We start from the raw sequence: 23,266 nt of genomic DNA on the forward strand, positions 1-23,266 counted from the left end.
CCATAAGACCGTAGAGCATGGCAATAGGCCCTTGAGCCCAACTTGCCCATGCTGATCAGATGCCACATCTGCACTGGTCCCACCAGCCTGCATTTGGCCCGTATCCCTTTAAACCTTTCCTCACCGCGTACCTGTCCAAATGTCTTTTAAATGTTTGCGGTAGTACTTGACTCACAGCTCACTCCATAGCCTTACCACCCTCTGTGTGAAAAAGTTGCCCCTCAGGTTCCTAATAAATCTTTTCCCTCTCAACTTAAACCGAGTCCTCTGGTTCTTGATTGCCCTACTCTGGGTAAAGAACTCTGTGCATTTACCCTACCTAATCCTCTCCTGATCTTATACACTTCTCTAAGATCACACCTCAGCCTACTGCGTTCCAAGATAAAGTCCTAGCCTGTCCAACTCTCCCTATAGCTCAGCCCTCATGTCCTGGCAACATCCTCCTAAATCTCCTCTGCCTTCTTTCCAACTTAATAACATACTACCCACAGCAGGTTACCCAAACTAAACACAATACTCCAGTACCTACAGCATTTTGCTTTTGTGGTGATAAAATCCCTTCTTCCAATCATGAATAATCTACATTGGCAACTGTTCACCTGACATTTGTATAAATTAACTGTTTACCAATTCTCATTTCTGCCTATGAACCTAATGGAATGATGGACCAAGAACTTAAACTGTGAATGGAATTATTTTTAATATTGTTAAAGACTATTTCTCCTGAAGGACCTGTCCCACTTGACTCTTTCGCCGACTGCCGGCACCCGTCATCAGTCACCGAAGATTTTCAACATGTTGAAAATTCAGCAGCGACCAGAAAGACGCTACGACTCTTTGGGTGACTAGGAGACCTTTCACGGTCATACAGGCGACTCCCTGGCGACCTCTCACGACTTTGCATGTAACCCCCTGTCGACATGCCCCCTGATGACACCCCACCACACCCGCGACATGTCGCCAGGGTGTCGCCTGTATGGTCGTGAGTAGTCTCCTAGTCACCCAAAGAGTCGTAGCATTTTTCTGGTCGCCACTGTATTTTCAACATGTTGAAGATTTTCGGCGACCTATGACAGATGCCAGCAGTCGCCGAAAAAGTTGTATAAGTGGGACAGGCCCTTAAAAGCCATTGATCTTGAGAGTCACAAAAATGAATAACTCCTTCACCTCTGTTAATTATCAGTGAAGGACAGGAGTGATCTCGTTGGTGACCTTTGAAGCAACAAAAGTTTTCAATAATGTTTATATATTAACACTACATACTTTACTTGCTCACTGATGTTGTGCCAGTAGATGTTGAAACCCAAACAAGTATAAATGTTGGTGTTAAATCATTAACGTAAGCATGAAGTGACTGTTTAAACCAACTTTAAATGGCAATAAAGGTATCCATTTTACTGAAGGCACAATGAGCCTCTGTTTCTGAAATGCCCCATTTAGGACACACATAGACAATGAACAATGTTTTTAACTTTGTATTGACAATGTACTTTTTTTTTTCAGGCTACCATTTGCAAATTACATTTCATTTGAATGGCTTACCGTCCATATTGTTTAAAGAGTCAGTCACACGTTGTTTGGTCTGGACTTGCACATTAAAACAGACTAGACCAGGTACGACGTGGATGCTTTCTTCCCTGAAGGATAATTGTGAACCGGGTAAGCTTTTATGACATCCAACAGGTTTGCAATGATCACTATTAATGATTTATAATTCCAAATTTTACACTGGATTTAAATTCCACATCTGAATTTGTGGGATTTGAACTCAGAATTTGGGATTGTTTCTGAATTACCAGTCGGCAGTAATTAATCCACTGCATTTTCACCATTCCTTTGCCACATAAAGCCCTGAAATTACTGTTTATCAAAATAAACATCGGACCAAATTTAGGTACTCCAACATTGTCCTATGCTTTGTTTGCCAGAGGTGAGCAGTGCAACTTGTCATTGCATCTCTTCAGGGTTCTGTTATGCATCATTATTCATTATTCCATTCACTGAGACAACAGATGTAGACTGGACGAGGCCCTTCTTATCATCTTTCTTCCTGCATTTGTTTTTGATGAACATGTAGATTGCGACACCGGGTATGCATAAACTGGGCACTCCAGCCAGAAGTAGTATGATCGCACTCACCCAACCAGGATAATCCACCACAGAAAGCTGTGGGAAGTTTTCCTGGTGAGGAATAAAGAAAGATACATCTATTAGTTATAAAGGAAAAGCATATAATCTTACAGTGACCGTATTTTCAGAAACATGCTACTAAAATTCTGATCACGATCATTAGTAAATATGATCTAATATGATTAACAAAGTCATCCGTGAATTCTCTGAGCAATTGTTCTCCTAGAAACAAAAGTTAAAAGAGAAAAATAAAAACTCTCAGACAGTTGTATAAAATTACCCAGTAAGAGTATTAGATGTGTAATATTCTGCTAAGAATGATGAATGATGAAGGACAGTTTAGACTCATAAAGCTCGGCCCACTAATTTATCAAAGTCAAATCGTTGTTTGTGATAAAAGATGAAACACTGTGCCTGGAATGCATAGTGGAGGAAGATATAATGGTGGGATTTGAGGAGCTTTTAGATAGGCACGTGAATATGTAGAGTATGGAGGGATATGGATTACATGGATTACATGGCATCGTGTTTGGCACAGACACGGTGGGACGAAGGGCATGTTCTTGTGCTGTACTGTTCTATGTTCTATCTTCACAGCAGCCAAACACCTGGGCTTGTATCAGTGGACAATGAGGATGAAGAGCAGGAGCTATGATGGCATCAAAGGGCACCTGTGAGCCAGATATGATTGCAATAGTGGGAGGGAGACGAAGGGGGTTCTCGAAAGACAAAGGCCTCTCACATCTATGAGCCCCAGCACTGCAGCTGGAAGAGGAATAATCTAGTCCGTTGATTTAAGAAAGTGCATTTGTCCCAGGCTAACTATCAGATGAGAGTTTGTGCACAATAACAATTGGCCAAGTTAGAGATCTGTGAGAGGTACAGTCTAAGTGATATGGAAATTGTGCAGATATTTTGTGAGAGTGGTAAGTGTATCGTTTATATTAGTTTAGGACAGGAAGGACAGTAAGGTCCTATTCCTACAATGTACCTCATACTTTAGGACTTGTGTATGCTGCATATATTTTCCTTTAAAATCATGTCAGTGACACAAATTAGACACATGCACTTTTCATTTCTCACCTATCAATACACTGAGCAAGAAATTCTGACTCTCTCTGACCTCGGGTACCTCTCTAGTGCCTCTCCCAATCATGTTTCTCATTGGTAACCTTCAATGCTCTTTTTGCCTATTTCTCCGTGATGGCCTCAAAGGGCACCTGTGAGAGATTGCAATAGTGGGAGGAAGACGAAGGGGGTTCTCGAAAGACAAAGGCCTCTCACATAACGTCAGTTTAAATCGCTATTTGAGGTATGGCAAATTTTATGTGTGACATACCAAAGAGAGAGCTAACACAAACAAACTGCTGGTGGAACTCAGACACAAGGAACTGGATTCTTGCTTAGAACACAAATTCTGGAGCAGCTCAGCAAGTCAGGCAGCTTCTCTGGAGGACATGGATAGGCAACACTTTGTGTGTTTCAAGAGCCCCTTTCTCTCTCCCACCATTGCACTTTGTGTTCTATGCTGAAGAAACTTAACAGCACTACAACCTCTAGGAAGAAGCATGGAGAGACCTGACATGTTGTAGGTATATTATAACTCAGTATATATGACATCAAGTATCTGAGGCTATTCCACCCCTTCTATTTGTGCAATAGAACAAGGAGCAGGACATGATATTAAGAAACATTACTCAATATTTTCTTAATAGTTTACTTACATAAGATGGATCCCAAGTGATGTATGTTAGATTCTCAGTCACTTTTATTACAAAATAAAAACAGAATATAACCAGCATGATGAGGGGGCTGATATATCTCCAAGTAGCTTGCCAGAAGATATTTGGCTTATGCCCAATCATCCATTCAATATCGTTGTTGAATCTGTCAAGTAGTGGGTACAATTATGTAGGTACACAGTTGCACGTATAGAATAAGAGTATTAATATTAATATTGTAATAAGTACATTTAACAATATCTAGTACGAGGGTCATAGCTAGTACATTTCATGATCACTATGTTCTTCTCCATGTGGTTAAATGATTGGATATTTTTGTTGTAAGGCATCATAGATTATCTGCAGTTTAACTGCAGGTACTAAGCAACTTTTAAGAAACATAGGATAGGATAGGTTTGGAGGTATTTGGGCCAAATGCAGGCAGGTGGGACTATGTTGATGGGACATGTCGGTCGGTGAGGGCAAGTTGGGCTGAAGGGTCTGTTTCCACGGTGTATGACTCTATGACTAACTGTCAAGCCAAACATTTGTTGAATTATATTTAATTTACATCATGAGAGATACTGGTACCTCAGCAGGAAGACAACAAAGATAAAATGGTTCAGCCGAAACTCAGCTGATATCCGGCTACTCATTCAATTTTAACCTTTCTAAAGCACCTTTCCCACAAAGCAGGAGTTAAAGTAGACTAAAATGCACACTCATTTGCACATGTAAGGTGATCTTTGAGAGTAGCATATCTTTACGTACATGAACCGAGGAACTTCAATAGATTTATTTGTTGGAAAGAAATAGATACATTCCAAAGGTTGCTGCGGACTTTAACAACATGGAGCTCGCGGTCCCTGGTTAGCGACCGACTTCAGGAACTCCAAGCCGCGGGAACTTCAACCGCCCCGACGCGGGAGTTACGATCGCCTTGACGCGGGAGCTTCGATCGCTGCCTGCGGGAGCTTCAATTGCCCCGACTGCGGATGGTTCGACTCCCCCGGCCGCGGGAGAAAAGGTGCAAAGAAGATAAGACTTTATTGCCTTCCATCACAGTGGGGAATGGGGAGGAACCGCTGTGGTGGATTCTTATGCCAAATTTTTATGTACTTGTGTGTCTTGTTGCTTTTTTGGTATGGCTGTATGGCAAACCACATTCCTCGTAAGTTGCAAAACATACTTGGCTAATAAATTACCATTATGATTATGATTATGATTATGAACCTCGTTCCCGCTCTAATGCACTTGAATATTGCCCCTCAAAATAGAAGTCAGAGAAATTATAAATCTCTAAATAAATCTGATCTACTGTATACCAAATTATTTTCCCAATGTTAACCACATAGAAATATCATGAATCCGTTTATGCATCAATAATTAGTACTATAACAGCACTTCCAAGACATTTGGACAGGTCAATGGATAGGAAAGGTTTAGTGTGATATGGGGCAATCATGGGCTGATGGTACTAGTGTCGATGGAGCATTTCTGTTAGCATGGGCAAGTTGGGCCGAAGGGCCTATTTCTGTGCCAGGAAGATCAGTAGTTTGCAATGTATTTAACCCAAGAACTTGCATACTGAGGAAGCATGATGGGAAAAATGACCAATATATGGATTCTAAGAACGCGACTCAGGCAATAAATAGATTTATCATGGTAGGAAGGAACTGCAGATGCTGGTTTACACTGAAGATAGACACAAAATACTGGAATAACTCAACGGGCCAGGCAGCTAATCGAGGGGGGGAGGTATAGGGCCAGGTGTTGCATTTCCTGTGGTGCAGGAAGGGACGAGTTAACCAGGGAGTTGCGGAGGGAACGGTCTCTGTGGAAAGCGAAAAGAGGTGGGAATGGGAAGATATGGCTAGTAGTGGGATCCTGTTGGAGGTGGCGTAAATGTCGGAGAATTCAGTGCTGTAGGCGATGGCTGATGGGGTGAAAGGTGAGGACTAGGTTGACTGTCTCTGTTGCGTAATTAGGGGGACTCTATACATGTTGCTCCCTTCTGTTTCTTGATTTTACCGTCTCCATCACAGGGGATAGACTATCGACTGACATCTATTATAAACCTACTGACTACCAAAGCTATCCAGACTACATTTCTTTACACCCTGCTTCCTGCAAAGACTGCACTTGCACCTAACCTGTCATCCTTTAAGAATGTTATATGTTTCTATAAGATCCCCTCTCATTCTTCTAAATTCCTGTGAATATAATATTGGAGAGGAATCTTCAGGATAAGATATACTCATATTTGGAAAAGAATGGGCTAATTGCAGACAGTCAGCATGGCTTTCCCCTAGCAGATGATGTGCAAACTAGATTGAGTTTTTTTATCTATGTCATCTGGTTCTTGATTCTCCTACTTTGGGTAAAAAACTTTGTGTATTTACCCTATCCATTCCTTTATGATTTTGTAGACTTCTATAAGATCATCCCTCATCCTCCTACGCACCAAAGAATAGAGTTCTAGCCTGCTCTCCCTATAGCTCAATCCTGGCAACATCCTCATTAATCTCCTCAGCACCCATTCCAGCTTACAAACATCTTTCCTGCAACTGGGTGAGCAAAACTGAACAAAATACTTTAAATGTGACCTCACCAATGTCTTGTACAACTATAACATTGATATAGATGACAAACAGCAATGGTCCCAGTACCAAACCCTAAAGGGCCTGTCCCACGAGCATGCGACTCCATGCGGCAAGCGCGACCTAAAGGGCCGTTTTCATCAGCATGCGCCTGCATGCGGCAAGCGTGACCAAACCAGAAGTGGGGGCCGCGCGGAGGTCGAGTGAGTGACACGAAGTTCGAGCGAGGTCTGCGGGTAGTTCGCACGTGACGTACTGCGTTGAGCCGGCTGCAGGCCGGCAAACCGTTGCCGCGCAGAATTTTTGAACACGGTCAGTTTTTCGGGAGCCCCGCGCGATGTTGGGACCAACTCCGCACAACTCCATTCGGCTCCGGCGATCGAAGTGGGACAGGCCCCGCGAGGCCGTACGTCTCGAGCAACCACGTTAGGTCGCGCTTGCCGCATGCAATCGCATGCTCGTGGGACAGGCCCTTTAGGCGTACCACTAGTCACAGACCTCCAGTCCGAAAAACAACCTTCCTACATTACCCTCTGTTTCTTTCCATACAGCCAATTTTCAATCCAGTTAGCTAGCTCTCCTTGGAACCCAAGCAATCTAACCCTCCAGAGCAGCCTATCATGCAAAAGCCTTGCTGAAATCCATATATACAACACCAACAGTTTCTGCCCTCGTCAACCCATTTGGTCACATCTTCCGAAAACTCAGATTTCTGAAACATGATCTCCCACATACAAAACCATGCTAACTATCCCGGTGGAGCAATGGTAGAGTTGCTGTCTTACAATGCCGGAGACCCAGGTTCGATCCTGACCTAGGGTGATCATATACGCCGTTTGTACATTCTCCCCGTGAACTGTGTGGATTTTCTCCAGAATCTTAGGTTTCCTCCCATACTCCAAAGGCGTACTGGTTTGTAGGTTAATTGGCTTGGGAACAATTGTAAATTGTTTCTAGTGTGTGTAGGATGGTGTGTGTGGGCCAAAGGGCCTGTTTCCTTACTGTATCTCTAAACTAAACTAAACTAAACTAAATCACCCCTTGTCTATCCAAATGCATGTATATCTTATCCCTTAGAATGCTCTCTGATACCTTTCCAACCACAGATGTTTGACTCACTGGCCTGCAATTCCCATGTTTTTTCATGCAGTCCTTTTTAAATAGAGGCACGACATTTGCCACTCACCAGTCTTCCAGCACCTCCCCCATATTTAATGACTCATAAGTCTCAGCCAGGGCACCTGACATTTCCTCTCTCGTTTCCCACAGTGCCCTCATATAGATTGGGGGACACATATAGATTGGTGATTGGAAAGTTGGGCAGAACAATGGCAAATGGTATTCAATCCTGACAATTTCGAGATGATGTATTTTGGGAGGGCAAATAAGAGTACAACCACATAATAAATGGTGGGGCCCGAGGGAGTGTTGATGAACAGAGTGACCTTGGAGTACAAGTCCATAGCTTCTTGAAAATAGTAACAGAGAAGGACAACAGGGCAGAAGGCATACCGCCTGCTTCTCTTCATTGGCCCTGGCATAGAACATAAGAAGTGTGATGTCACATTCTAACTTCATAAAACATTGCTATATTGGGGAGTGCAAATCTCTGCAGAAAGGATGGCATTTTGCTGGAGAAGATGCAGAAGAAATTCACCAGAATGTTGCCTGGAAAGGAGCATTTCAGTAGCAAGGAGAGACTGGACAGGCTGGGTTTGTTTACCCTGGAGCCAAGGAAGCTGAGGGCGCTATGTAAAAAATTGAAGGCAATAAACAGGTAGATAGTAAAACTATTTTTCCTCATAGTGTCGATGTTTCAGACATGAGGGCATGGATTTAATGATAGAGGTAGGGAGTTTAGAGGGGAATTGAGGGGGAATGTTTTCACACAGGGTGGCAGAAGCCTGGAGTGTACTGCATGAAGGGGAAGTGGAGTCAGATATTCTGATGAAGATGCATCTGGTCAACTTGTTTAATCGCCAGGGCAAGGAATGTTACTAATCTAATGTGAGTTAATAGAATTACTGTAGGTAGCGACAATGGACTGCATGGACACGGTGGGCCGAATCTGTGCTGTACAGCTCTATGACTCTCTCTGCCTCTATGACAGAGTGCTTTCAGTCCTTGTGTAAGAAGGAACTGCAGATGCTGGTTTAAACCGAAGAGAGACACAAAATGCTGGAGTAACTCAGCGGGACAGGCAGCATCTCTGGAGAGAAGGAATGGGTGACGTTTCGGGTCGAGACCAGTCCATTCCTCTTCATTAACTGGTGGACAAGGAAAGGGAAAAGTATAAATACTGAATAAAGGGACATACCTTCAGAAAGGAGATGAGGAGGAATTTAGTTAGTCAGAGGGTGGTGAATCTGTGGAATTTATTGCCTCAGATGGCTGTGGAGGCCAAGTCATTGGGTAGTTTTATAGCAGAGATTGACAGGTTTTTTTAGTAAGGGCATCAAAGGTCAAGGGGAGAAGGCAGGAGAATGGGGTTGATAGGGAAAGATAGATCAGCCATGATTGAATGTTGGGATAGATTTGATGGGCCGAAAGGCCCTGTGACATATGAACTGAACCAAGTTTCTATCAGAAGTAATCTGGATGGCATCTCCATTCAACACAGAATTACAGTTTCACTCTAAAATCGAATTCAAATAGTGAAAATTGTTACCTGTCGATGCCATAAACGTAGACAACACCCACCATCTCACAGAAAGCGATAATCAGTAGAGGGATGGAACCCGCATAGGCATCAAACATAGCCAGCCAATAGTTGCCAGAATTTAAGATAAATATGAATGCAATTAAGAAGCTCACCAGACAAACCAGGCCTGTAAAAGAAACCAGACGCATTTGTTTTACTCAAATTAGTGGAACAGAAGGACACTAATTAACCAAGGACAAGACGGCTCTGCAGAGAGGAGTGCGTTCAGCCGAACGCACTATGGGAACTTCACTTGCCCCCCTGCAGGAACTATACATCAGGAGGTACAACTCCAGAGCCAACAATGTCATGAGAGACCCCTTCCACCCCTGCAACGGACTATTCCAGCTGCTACAGTCAGGCAAACGCCTCCGTTACCATGCGGTGAGAACGGAGAGGTTGAGAAGGAGTTTCTTCCCAGAGGCCATTCGGACTGTAAACGCCTATCTCACCAGGGACTAACTCTACTGACCGTTTTTCCCTCCATTATTTATTATGTAAAGGTATATGTGTGTTATGATTGTGTTCATAGTTTGTTTGGTTGTTTGTCTTTTTGCACAAAAGTCCGCGAGCATTGCCACTTTCATTTCACTGCACATCTCGTATGTGTATGTGACAAATAAACTTGACTTGACTTGACTTGACTTGGTAGTGGTGCTGCCTTACCACACAGAGACCTGGTTTCGATCCTCTCTATGGGTGCTGTCTGCAAGGCTCCATCCACTCTGCTCCCACGGCATGCATCATCGGTGGGGGCATCCGCTTGGAAATTGGTGGAGTGTTTTCTGCACAAACAATCCTCATGCCTTTTTGAGTGAGATTGTCAATGGAAGAAAGTATTGTGCTACAGCGATATGCTTTTCTAGAATGGGATTGATAGAATTCTATTTCACACAGTTCTCTTGCTGAACCTGAGGGGTAACTTTTTCCACACCACAAAGGTGGTGGGTGCATGAAATGAACTGCCAGAGGAGGTAGATACGATAGGTACTATAACACTGTTTCAAATGCATTTGGATGGGCACATGGAAAGGAAAGGGTTAGAGGGATATGGGCCAAACACAGGCAGATGGGACTAACATGGATGGGTCATCATATTTGGCATGGGCGTTGGGCCGAATGGCCCATTTCCAAGCTGTGTGGCTCTATGACTCATGATTCTAAGTACTAAGATTATTTGGTAAATACAGTACATCTAAAAAGAGATAATTGTTTTTCTACCCATGTGCTAACAGTAACAGTTAGTCAGTGAGTAAGTGAGTAAGTGCTTACCAGTTACAAGTTCCTTGGGCCACTTCTTTGGCAAGATGCGTAAATCATACAATGGAACCAACACACCTTCTATGTTCCCAAACATTGACGAAAGGCCAAGACAAAATAACATAAGAAAGAACGCGATGGACCAAATGAAAGAGGCAGGCATTTTTGTAATAGCTTCAGTAAAAACGATAAAGGCCAGTCCCGTGCCTTCGACCCCCTGCAGGAAAGGAGATTTGAAATGATCAATAGGTTTTGGAGCAAACACTAGAACTTAACTCATTAATATGGTTACACATATTGAACAGTTTCAGCTCAAAGCCCCACAACCAAATATTGAGCAGTTGCATCTCCATTGTGGTATGTGTGTGCACATGGGCAAAATATTGCTTCTTGCACAGATTACAGGATTAATGTAGATCAATTGGTAACAACAAGTAGTGCCATGTTGCACAGAAATAAATAATCTCTGCTTCATTTTGAAATATACTAAATTGTTTTGATTTGGAAAATTGTTGAGTGGATTACATTAATTCCCAATAATACTGTTAGCTTAGGAGGCTTTTAGTTTGGCACAAGAAATGCAAGGCATGGAGGGATATGGATTGTGCAGTCAGGCAGAGGAGACTAGTTTGGGTTGGCTTCAGGTTCGGCATGGATTAGAGAGGACCAAATGGCCTGTTTCTGTGCCTTTATCTTCTCTTTTTAGTTTAGTTTATAAATACAGTGGGAAAACAGGCCCTTCGGCCCACCGAGTCCACACCGACCAACGATCACCCATACGCTAGTTCTATTCTACACACTAGGGACAATTTTACAAAGAGCCAATTAACCTACAAACCTGCACATCTTTGGAATGTGGGAGGAAAGTGGAGCACCCAGAGAAAACCCACGCGGTTTTAGGGAGAATGTTCAAACTTCAGACAGACTGCACACCGAGGTCAGGATTGAATCCAGGTCTCCGGTGGTACGAGACAGCAATGCGAGCATTGCGCCACTGTGCCGCATCTGTTCTATGTTAGATCTGAATCTGTTACATTAATAATGCTCTCCAATTAATAATGGCTGACTAATAGTTCATGTACATGTAGAACTACATGAAGATATTAACCTATGTAGACTTTTTTCCCCACATGTTCTCTGGGACGATCATACTATACATGAGTACCACTGGTAGCAAAAAAAGAGAAAATAAACAGAGTGCAGAAGGCAGTGTTACAGTTGCAGAGAAAGTTTAGGTTAAATAGTGTGAGGTAAGTTGGAAGATCAGGGATACTGGGATGCATATGGGAGATTCATTCAAGAAAACAGCAATAGACAACAGACACTAGACAATAGGTGCAGGAGTAGGCCATTCGGCCCTTCGAGCCAGCACAGCCATTCAATGTGATCATGGCTGATCATCCCCAATCAATACCCCGTTCCTGCCTTCTCCCCATATCCCCTGACTCCGCTATCTTTAAAAGCCCTATCTAGCTCTCTCTTGAAAGCATCCAGAGAACCTGCCTCCACCGCCCATCTGAGGCAGAGAATTCCACAGACTCACAACTCTGTGAGAAAAAGTGTTTCCTCATCTCCATTCTAAATGGCTTACCCCTTATTCTTAAACTGTGGACCCTGGTTCTGGACTCCCCCAACTTCGGGAACATGTTTCCTGCCTCTAGCGTGTCCAAACCCTTAACAATCTTACATGTTTCAATAAGATATCCTCTCATCCTTCTAAACTCCAGAGTGTACAAGCCCGGCTGCTCCATTCTCTGAGCATATGACAGTCCCGCCATCCCGGGAATTAATGTTGTAAACCTATGCTGCACTCCCTCAATACTAAGAATATCCTTCTCACTAGGTCTCACTAGGGCCATCTACAACTGCAGAAGGACCTCTTTGTTCCTATACTCGACTCCTCTTGTTATAAAAGCCAACATGCCATTCGCTTAAATCCCTTCATCCAAATCATTGATGTATATTGTAAATAGCTGTGGTCCCAGCACCGAGCCTTGCGGTACCCCACTAGTCACTGCCTGCCATTCTGAAAGGCACCCGTTACATCTTCAAAAAATTCCAGAAGATTAGTCAAGCATGATTTCCCCTTCGTAAATCCATGCTGGACTCGGACCGATCCTGTTACTGCTATCCAAATGTGCGGCTATATAATCGACTCCAACATCTTCCCCCCACCACCGATGTCAGGCTAACTGGTCTATAATTCCCTGTTTTCTCTCTCCCGTCTTTCTTAAAAAGTGGGATAAAATTAGCTACCCTCCAATCCACAGGAACTGATCCTGAGTCTATGGAACATTGGAAAATTATCACCAATGCATCCACAATTTCTAGAGCCACTTCCTTAAGTACCCTGGGATGCAGACCATCAGGCCCTGGGGATTTATCAGCCTTTAGTCCCATCAGTCTACACAACACCATTCCCTGCCTATTGTGGATTTCCTTCAGTTCCTCCGTCACCCCAGATCCTCTGGTCACTACTATATCAGGAAGATTGTTTGTGTCTTCCTTAGTGAAGATGGATCCAAAGTACTTGTTCAACTCATCTGCCATTTCCTTGTTCCCCATAATAAATTCACCCTTTTCTGTCTTCAAGGGTCTTACCTAATTTTTTTCTCTGCAAGGAAGAAGCTGTTCTTGAATCTGGCAGTGTATGGGCTCAAGCTTGTACAGTTTAAAAGATAGTTTAAATGAGTAGAATGCAATGGAGGAGGTGTACCTGACGCAGCACTTCCTGCAGGTCACAATGTTTCAAATTCAGCTCATCTACTCTTATTGGGTAGGTACTGTTTAAATGCTGAAATACGTCTGCATAGTTCTCTTGGGTCAAATATTTGTCTGGTATTTCGAAAGCATTGGTCAAACTCATGATATTTCTGCAAAAAGACAAGAAAATGAGACACACAATTCTTTTACAACAGACAGTATCCGGAAATCAGATTTCACTCATCTTGATGCATTGAGGAGTTTAGTGTACGGAAATACAGTTAAAAGCTTTTGTTGTGTGCTAACCAGTCAACGGAAAGATAATAACATGGTTAAATTGAGCCGTCTACAGTGTACAGATACATGATAAAGGCAAATAACGTGAATAAAAATGGTGCATCATAATGGCGACATGTTTTGCCCTAATGCATCGATTATTAAATGAAAAATTATTGGGACCTCCTTCTTTTCTTATTTAAGCAGTAGAAAGTGATCTGCAACTTTGTAAATGGTAGCTGTTTACTAAGTTGCGGATGCCTCACCATTCATACTCTACCCTCTGGCAATCAAGTCAGTGCTGTTAGGATTCCCTCCTCATATCAAGAGAGAAGGGAGTAAAGGGGAGATGAGTGGAAGTAAGGGAAGAGGGTAGAAAATAGGGAAAGTTGAAATTGGAACCTAAAAGCTATGACACAGTGGGACAATTTCTAACCACTTTAACTATTTCTACTGCTGGATCTCCCACAATCTGCATTCGAAGATTGGGCAACTTACAACCAAGTGGTATGAATATTAACTTCTCTAACTCCAAGTAACCCTTGCTTTCCCTCTCTCTCTGTCCCTTCCCCACCCTAGTTCTCCAACTAGTTTCACTGTCCTTCTGATTAATTTTATAGATTTTATGCCTCATTGGCATCTTCCCCATCGCTAACAATGTATCATTCTGCATTTCATTGATCATCGTCTGCTTTGATCTGTTGTTTTCTCATCTTACCCTTCCATATCTCTAGTCTCCCTCTCCCCTGACTCGACCTGAAATGTTACCCATTCATTCTTTCCAGAGATGCTGCCTGTCCTGCTGAGTTACTCCAGCATTTTGTGTCTATCTTCAAAGATTACTATTGGTCACAAACTCAAGAAGCCAAGCAAGTTAATTACTCCATAATAGCCAAAACGGATGCTGTTTAATACACAAAAGGACGAAGTGCTGGAGTAAGTCAATGGGTCAGGCAGCATCTCCGAACAACATGGATAGGTGACGATTCTGGTCAAGACCCTTCTTCAGACTCATTGTTGGGGAGAGAAGAAAGCTAGAAAAGGTGAGAGGCCAAAGCATGGCAGGTAATAGGTCGACATAGGCAAGGGAGCCAGATGGTTGGAACAAAGGCCAGAGATGAGAAGAGAAGGTGTGAGTCAGGTTTGAAGAGTTGTGGATTGTGAAGCCAGACAGAGGAAGTAAGGTGGGGGGGGGGGGGGTAAGAAAGAGTTGAAAATGTTAGAAGAGTTAAATAGGTAGAATCACCTAAAATTGCAGAATTCAATGTTCATATCTTTTGGGTGTAAGCTAGCCAGGCGGAATATGAGATGCTGTTCCACCAGTTTGTGTGCGGACTCACTCTGGCAAAGAAGGAGGCCCCGGGTCAGAAAGATCAGCGTGGGAATGGGAAGGTGGGCAGGGGTTTTGGAATGTGATGAAACACTGCAAAATTCTTTTTCTTGCAAAAATATTTGTGCTACAGGTATTCCCAAATAACTTACTTGTCAAAACAGGCATCAAATTGTGCTGTTGCTCGAAAGCCAATAATGGAATATATTACTGTGGCTGCATATACCGATGTGAAACCATTAATGATGGAGATTAGTACTGCATCTTGCTCACAATTGTTGCTGTGGAAAAGAATTAGACAGCCATTACATATTCATCAATCCAATGGATTGTCATTCACTTATACTTTAGTAGTCACATGCAAAACTACTCACTGAACAGAATTATAGCTGGAAAACGATATCAGTCCACCAAAAGCTAAGGAGAAGGAATAGAATACTTGGGCTCCAGCATCCAACCAGGTGGTTGGATTTGCCAGTTCTGTCATCTGTAAGTCAAAGAAAGAGATATATAATTATTTTCACCAAATATGGATTTGACATCGATAACTTTTGGCTTTGTAAAGGGCAAATTGGCCATGTGAAGAAACAGACACCAGAATTTTATTTTGGGCAGCTTACAACTCCGCTGTATGAATATTGATTCCTGTAACTCCAAGTAACCTTTGCTTTCCCTCTCTCTCTGTCCCTCCCCAAGCTAGTTCTCCGACTCGTTTCACTGTCCTCCCAATTAATTTTACCGTTTGTATGCCTTGTTGTCACCTTTTCCTCAGCCAACAATGAACGTTTCTACATTTCCTTGATCATCGTCTGCTTTGATCTGTCCTTTTCGCACTTCACATTCTCTTTGTACCTTTCCATATCTCTGGTCTCCCTCCCCCCTGACTCTCAGTCTGTAGAAGGGTTTCGACCGGAAACATCACCCATTTCTTCTCTCCAGAGATACTGCCTGCCCTGTTGAGTTACTTCACTGTCTATCTTCAGTGTCAACCAGCATCTGCAGTTCCTTTCTACATACTTTTGTCTTTGTTGACATTGGGATGGGATGGGGTCACCTTTTGGAAATGTATTAACGTCATTTACATCGGAGCCTTTTGAGCAATAAGTGTGACAGAAAAAAATGCAAATAGTTTAGCAGGATGTAAAGATGGAAGGCATTCAAAGGAGGAAGGAAATCAAAGAACGATGGGTTGGTACCTGTGGTGCTGGAGGCTGATACGAATGTACCATTGAAGAGGCATTTAGATAGGCATGCGGATATACAGGGAATATAGGGAAATGGATCATGTGAAAACAGAGGAGATGTGCTTATTTTGGCATTATGTTTGGTGCAGATATTGGGAGCAGAATGACCTGTTCCTGTGTTGTGTTGTTTATACTCCAAGATGCACAAAAAGACCATATAACCAAATGAAATGTTTTGAAGAGAGTGTAGCAATGAGACCCTTGCTGCAACTAGGAGTCCAGGAAGTGAATGGAAGAAAGTTCATAAAGCTGGGCAAATTCTAATTGAAATTTAGGTCTGTTTAATGTAAAGTTATATATTATTCGACTAATAATAACCTAAATCCAGGTTACGTCATATAAATGTTATGTTACTGAACTAATAATGATCAAAGTTTAAATTTGAGAATATAAACTCAAATTCAATTAAACATGGAAATATAAAGAAAAACATCAGCTAAAAACAAATCAATTGGATTGTTCCAAAAATAGTAGTTGGTCAGGAATATCTCTCAGAAAGGAAACGTATTATTTTGTTTTATATGTGATTCCCGTGCCACATCTGCCTTTAACTACTATCTTGGTTGAGATCAGCTTTGAGATGTTTTAAACATGGTCATCTCTTCCAACATCAAACTATACATTTTGAGAATTAAAATTACTACCACACTCCCATATTTATTGTTGGTAATAAATAATGTAATAGAAATCACTGACTTATCAAAATCACACAAGAAATGAGAAACAATGAATATTTACGTTTGGTGTAAAGAGAAATATGATGCCATCTACAGATCCTTTTAATGTCAGGCCTCGTATCAAAAAGATTGTAAGTATCAGATAAGGCATGGTAGAAGTAATGTATACGGCCTGCAGGAAACAAGAGAAGATCAAATTAGAACAAACAAGTTAATTTACACACTCTTGCAATTCCTATTAATAAATGCACGCATTAAAATCACATATTGTTCACACCAAATTTTAAGCTGCAGTTATATAATAGCTGTGGCTTATAAGTGCGGAATGAGCAATGCATTAATATTTCCATCAAAATATCAGAGATAAAAATAAATGTTTAAAAAGGAACTGCAGAGGCTGGAAAATCGAAGGTAGACAAAAATGCTGGAGAAACTCAGCGGCTGAGGCAGCATCTATGGAGCGAAGGAAATAGGCAACGTTTCGGGTCGAGACCCTTCTTCAGACTGGGCATACCGCTGTGCAGTTTGCACCCCAGCGGTATGAACATTGACTTCTCTAATGTCAGGTAGTCCCTACTTTCTCCTCCGCTTCTCAGCTCTCCCTCAGCCCACTAGCTCCACCTCTTCCTTTCTTCGTCCAGGCCCCCCACCCTCACATCAGTCTGAAGAAGGGTCCCGACCTGAAACGTTGCCTATTTCCTTCGCTCCATAGATGCTGCCTCGCCCGCTGAGTTTCTCCAGCATTTTTGTTTACCAGATATAAAACAAATGCATTCTCATCAATAATGCCATAACACTGTGAGTTTCCAGCAATCAAAGAGCCTGGGAGATAGATTTTGCAGAAGCATGTACCTAATTGAGTCAGATGCTTATCAGAAAGGAAACTTAACATTTGGCTATACATGACTCCAGTGCCATACCTCCCTCTTAACCGTTATCTTGGTTGGGGTCAGCTTTGAGATATTTAAAACATTGCCATCCCTCCCAACCTCATAGAGCTATTTGATTTTCTATCTAAATGGCGTCAAGTTACTATCTAAATGGCATCAAGTTGGGAAAAGGGGAAGTACAATGGGATCTGGGGATCCTTGTACATCAGTTTATGAATGTAAGCATGCAGGTACAGCAGGCAGTGAGGAAAGCGAATGGCATGTTGACCTTTATAACAAAAGGAATCGAATATAGGAGCAAAGACGTCCTTCTGCAGTTGTACAGAGCCCTAGTGAGACCACATCTGGAGTATTGTGTGCAGTTTTGGTCCCCTAATTTGAGGAAGGCCATTCTTGCTATTGAGGGAGTGCAGCATAGGTTTACAAGGTTAATTCCCGGGATGGCGGGACTGTCATATGCTGAGAGAATGGAGCAGCTGGGCTTGTACACTCTGGAGTTCAGAAGGATGAGAGGGAATCTCAGTGAAACATATAAGATTGTTAAGGGCTTGGACACACTAGAGGCAGGAAACATGTTCCCAATGTTGGGGGAGTCCAGAACCAGGGGCCACAGTTTAAGAATCAGGAGTAAGCCATTTAGAACGGATACGAGGAAACACTTTTTCTCACAGAGAGTGGTGAGTCTGTGGAATTCTCTGCCTCAGAGGGTGGTGGAGGCTGGTTCTCTGGATGCTTTCAAGAGAGAGCTAGATAGGGCTCTTAAAAATAGTGGAGTCAGGGGATATGGGGAGAAAGCAGGAACGGGGTACTGATTGGTGATGATCAGCCATGATCACATTGATGGGGGGTGAGTGTGGTGGGGGTGAGTGCTGGGGGGAGTATGTGGGGGGGGAGTGTGTGGAGGGGAGTGTGTGGTGGGGTGTATGGGGATTGAGTGTGGGGGGTGAGTGTGAGGGGGTGATGCGGGGGGGAGTGTGTGGGGTGGGATGAGTGTGGGAGAGAGTGTGTGGGGGGAGAGTGAGTGTGGGGGGGAGAGTGTGGGGGGAGTGTGTGAAAAGGATGTGTGGGGGAATGGAGTGTGGGGGGGAGTGTGTGGGGAAAGAGTGGCGGTGCTGTCGAAGGGCCAAATGGCCTACTCCTGCACCTATTGTCTATTGTGTATTGATTTTATAATACACGTGTCATTGAAAACTATAGAATGTAATGGCACTGAAAAAGTTGTCGTACATGGTCCCCCTTTATTAAATATTCCAAAGAGCATGAGTGTGATGAAATTGACATGTTCTCCTCAGGACTGTTTAATTACACAGTGAAATGTGTACAATACGGGTAAAATAAATGTGTACAGTACCTTGCCAGTTGTTTCAATGCCTCTAATTGTGCACACATACAGCACCGCCCATGCACAAATAAGACTGAGTAGCAGCCACCACTGGATGGTACCTGAATCATTGATACTGGTGGAAATATTTAATGTTTCTCTGTACCAATAATAATCTACTGGAGAGCTCCTGACACATTCATCCACATATCCTATCAAAACATAATAGAAAATAGTACTCATCAATACTAATCCTGAAATTATAGTCCTGCAAATAATATTCTTGTCAGTCCTATAAACCAAGCATGCAGATTGTCTCCTTGGTGCAATTTATGTCAAACTATAATCATTGTTAGTTGTGGGTAGAGTACAGAAAATGTCTTGCTAGTGGGAATATAAGGCATTTTGTAAAATCCATCTTTACCTGTACCGTTGGGTGCAAGTGGGCAGTTTTTCCAAGGTAATGGCTCTTGGAATGAATTAAAGATGTACCACATAACCAATGCTATTATGCTGTTGTAATATAAACCCACCAGGAATGAAACCAGCATTGACGCGATACCTGAGAAAACAAGAGTCAATCTAAATTATATGAATGCAGCAAAGCCAACAGGTGAGAAAAATCTATTTCTAAATCAGTATAAAAACTATTTTAAAAATGGAGGGTATAATTACACTGCAATTTATTCAGATCATTGATGAGAATTGTATGCTGGCATTTTAAAAACTATTGGCTACATTTTATGTAGAAAGGTGATCCTTTGAATGTGAACAAGATTGTTTGATATTGTGTTTGGAATTTTGAATTTTAATTTCAGGAAGTATATATGTTCTAATGATTCCTGCTAACTGGGGCGCCGCATTGAAGGCAGCCTTTGCCTCCAGTCTGTCCGTTTTTTTCCTATCTTTTTTAAATTTTAGTTTGTCTTAAAAGTGTGTTTTGGAGTTTCTTTACTTTTTCTATGTGGGGGAGGGGGGTAGGGTAAGGGGGAAACCGCTTTCCATTCGCTTCCTGGCGAGGACGCGACTATTCTCCAAGTAGTGTCCTCGCCCCCCTCCTCGCGGCCTACCAGCTGGATCGGAGTGGCCTTTCATGCCCAGGACCGGACCAAAGCTTCAGCAACGGAGTCGCAGCGCTGGATTCACCGTGGATTCACCGCGGAGCGGAGCGATGCCTACCTGGATCGCCGTTTGAAGCTCCGGAGTGCTGGGCCCGCTGTTCCAACATCGTGGAACTGAGGTTTGAAGAGCTCCCAATGCGGGCGGCCCTGACCTCAACATCACGGAGTCTCTGGGACCCTTTGCCGAGGGCCGCCAGCGTGAATCGCCGCCCAGCGCGACCTGTGGACTCCGGGAGCCATGGACTCTGGTAGGAAATGGCTGATTCGGAGGTCCAAGCCGCGGAGGTTGTTCCCCCGTTTCGACGTCGGAGTTCCATCCTGGCGAGCGGGCCTGAATATCGGGGCACCCCTAGCGGCGACTGTGGAGGGCCCCGGAGGCCCCGACCACGTGTGAACATTAAGAACAACAGAGGAAGAGGACTGACTTTGGTGCCTTCCCTCACAGTAGGAAACTTGGATTCATATTCTCCCATTCTTATTTTTCTTCGCCTTTCTGTTGTTTCACATTCCATTGATCTTCTCCATTTACAGGTACATCTCTATGAGGCCCACATCAGCTTTCACCATTCAGCTGGGCATGACTCTCACTTGTGTCGTTCCACCCCTCCTCGTCTCCACCCAATCTTTGGCCCTTTCTTTAGGTTCCTCTGCCCCTTCCTCACTGTTTCTGCAACTTTTGGTTTGTTTCATTTTTACCTTTTGTCAGCTGAGGACCACTCGTGTTAACTTTATCTCCCTCTTGCCAATCTGCAGAGTATTTTTTAAATTACCTGTACTTGCAAATCATTTATTTTTCTATAATAGCGTTGCTTTTACATGTATCTGCAGAAGCCCTCGAATGACAGTCGTATCCTGTGGAAAATGTGCTTTAAAGAGGTTGATATTTTCAATCATATTACTGCATTGGCAATAGGAATGCTCGTCACTTACCCACTCCTTTCAAGTAAGGATGGATAGAACTCCAGACACCCACGCTGCCTCTCCGCATGCGTTGTCCAATGGCAAACTCCAGATGCAACAGTGGGATGCCCTCCAGCACCAAGAGGATGAGGAATGGAATCATGAATGCACCTGGCAAAGAAGAAACATTTATTGATGCATCACAAACATATGTGCACATCCATAAAACAAAGTGCTGGAGGAACTCAGCGGGTCAGACACAAAAGAGAAACACAAAATGATGGAGTATCTCAGCGGGACTGGCAGCATCTCTGGAGAGAAGGAATAGGAGACCCAAGTCAAGACTTCAAGTCAAGAGAGTTTATTGTCATGTGTCCCAGATAGGACATTGAAATTCTTGCTTGCTGAAGCACAACGGAATATCATAAGCATAAATACAGAACAGTTCAGTGTGTCTGTATAGCATAGACCACACATATACACATAAATAAACAGATAAAGTGCAAAAGGTTGTTACAGTTCAGACTGTTTGATGGCGAGTTTAATAGCCTGATGGCTGTGGGGAAGCAGCTGTTCCTGAACCTGGATGTAGATTTCAGGCTCCTGTACCTTCTACCCGATGGTAGCAGAGAGATGAGTGCATGGCCAGGATGGTGTGGGTCCTTGATGATGCTGGCAGCCTTTTTGAGGCAGCGACTGCGATGGATCCCATCGATGGTGGGGAGGTCAGAGCCGATGATGGACTGGGCAGTGGTCACAACTTTCTGCATTCTTTTCCGCTCCTGGACGCTCAAGTTGGTGAACCAAACCACGATGTAACCAGTCAGCATGCTCTCTACTGTGCACCTGTAGAGGTTCGAGAGAATCCTCTTTGACATACCGACTCTCTGTAATCTTCTCAGGAAGTAGAGGCATTGATGTGCTTTCTTTATAATTGCTGGGACCAGGAAAGATCTTCGGAAATGTGCACGCCCAGGAATTTGAAGTTCTTGACCTTTTCCACCATTGTCCCGTTGATATAAACAGGATTGTGGGTCCCTATCCTGCCCCTTCCAAATTCCACAACCAGTTCCTCGGTTTTGCTGGTGTTGAGAGCCAAGTCAATGTGCTGGCACCATTTGGTAAATCGGTCGATCTCACTTCTATACTCTGACTCATCTCCATCAGTGATTCGTCCCACAACAGTGTTGTCGTCGGTGAACTTGATGATGGAGCTTGCACTATGTCCGGCTATGCAGTCATGAGTATAGAGTGAGTACAGCAGAGGGCTGAGCACGCAACCTTGAGGTGCTCCCATGCTGATTGTTATCGAGGATGACACATTTCCACCAATATGGCCAGACTGTGGTCTGTAGATGAGGAAGTCGAGGATCCAATTGCAGAGGGATGCGCAGAGACCCAGATCTAAATCTGATGAAAGGTTCTCGAAAAGTCGCCCATTCCTTCTCTCCAGAGATGCTGCCTGTCCCGCTGAGTTACTCCAGCATTTTGTGTTTATCATCTGTAGAGGGAAATGGACAGACAGCATGTTGTGTCAGGACCCTTCATCAGATTGATGGAGTAGGGAGAAAATAGCTGGCAGAAAGTGAAGGGAAGGTGTGGGACAGGACCTGGCAAATGATAGATGTTTTCAGAGAAGGCAGAGTTGACTGGCAGATGTACCAGGTGGGGGTGGAGGTGGCAAATGGAGAAAGCAAAAAGATGCAAATAGTGGGATCTGTTAGGGAAGTAAGATAGGGAGTAAATTATGGAACCAGTGGGAAGAATGGTGGGTGGAAGGAGACGGATGTGGGGGGAGAAAAATAGGGAACCCAGAGTAAAAATAGTTGGTGATGAGCAGACGAAAGAGATGAAGGAGGGGGATGGAACTGGCTTCTACATTACAGAGCACAAATGAAGCCGTCAAAGATGCACAGAAATTGCAATGTGTTTCGGCAGTGTTCAGGGTAGAAGCACTGCCAACATCAGGGCTCGAATGGCCAAATAGCTCGCAGGTCCCAGGTTGGTGACCTGTTTTTCCGGAACTCCCGCAATAACAGCTTCGTCCGCTGGACTGGTGGGTGGCAGCTTCGGCAGCTTCGACTGCCCCGGGCCGCAGAGTTCGAACCGGCCCGATCGCGGAGCACGGATTCAGCCGCGGCCACAACGCCATCACAGCCCCGTACACACAGCCCACACTTGTAACAGGCAACCAGGCACAGCAGTATCTGCTGGCAGCACACTTCCTTCTTACACTTACAAAATCTTAAGGGGTTGGACAGGCTAGATGCAGGAAGATTGGTCACAATGTTGGGGAAGTCCAGAACAAGGGGTCACAGTTTAAGGATATGGGGAAAACCTTTTAGGACCGAGATGAGAAAAACATTTTTCACACAGAAAGTGGTGAATCTCT

At 43.6% G+C, this 23,266-nt stretch overlaps 1 protein-coding gene across 1 annotated transcript in view; it reads right to left on the reverse strand.

The window, feature by feature from the left end:
- Positions 1-1,064: 1,064 nt before the first annotated feature.
- Positions 1,065-23,266, reverse strand: part of LOC129710808 (sodium-dependent neutral amino acid transporter B(0)AT1-like) — a 44,577-nt gene continuing 22,375 nt past the window's right edge. Inside the window, exons 2-12 of the mRNA XM_055658062.1 lie at positions 20,905-21,045; positions 19,278-19,415; positions 18,884-19,065; positions 16,704-16,814; positions 15,096-15,208; positions 14,874-15,002; positions 13,129-13,285; positions 10,425-10,629; positions 9,120-9,279; positions 3,855-4,017; positions 1,065-2,181 (exon numbers count right to left, since the gene is read on the reverse strand). Coding sequence (XP_055514037.1) covers positions 1,972-2,181; positions 3,855-4,017; positions 9,120-9,279; positions 10,425-10,629; positions 13,129-13,285; positions 14,874-15,002; positions 15,096-15,208; positions 16,704-16,814; positions 18,884-19,065; positions 19,278-19,415; positions 20,905-21,045 — 1,709 coding nt within the window. The 3' untranslated portion in view covers positions 1,065-1,971. The remainder of the gene's footprint in view (positions 2,182-3,854; positions 4,018-9,119; positions 9,280-10,424; positions 10,630-13,128; positions 13,286-14,873; positions 15,003-15,095; positions 15,209-16,703; positions 16,815-18,883; positions 19,066-19,277; positions 19,416-20,904; positions 21,046-23,266) is intronic.

Source organism: Leucoraja erinacea, chromosome 2, assembly GCF_028641065.1.
Source record: "Leucoraja erinacea ecotype New England chromosome 2, Leri_hhj_1, whole genome shotgun sequence".
NCBI lineage: Eukaryota > Metazoa > Chordata > Chondrichthyes > Rajiformes > Rajidae > Leucoraja > Leucoraja erinaceus.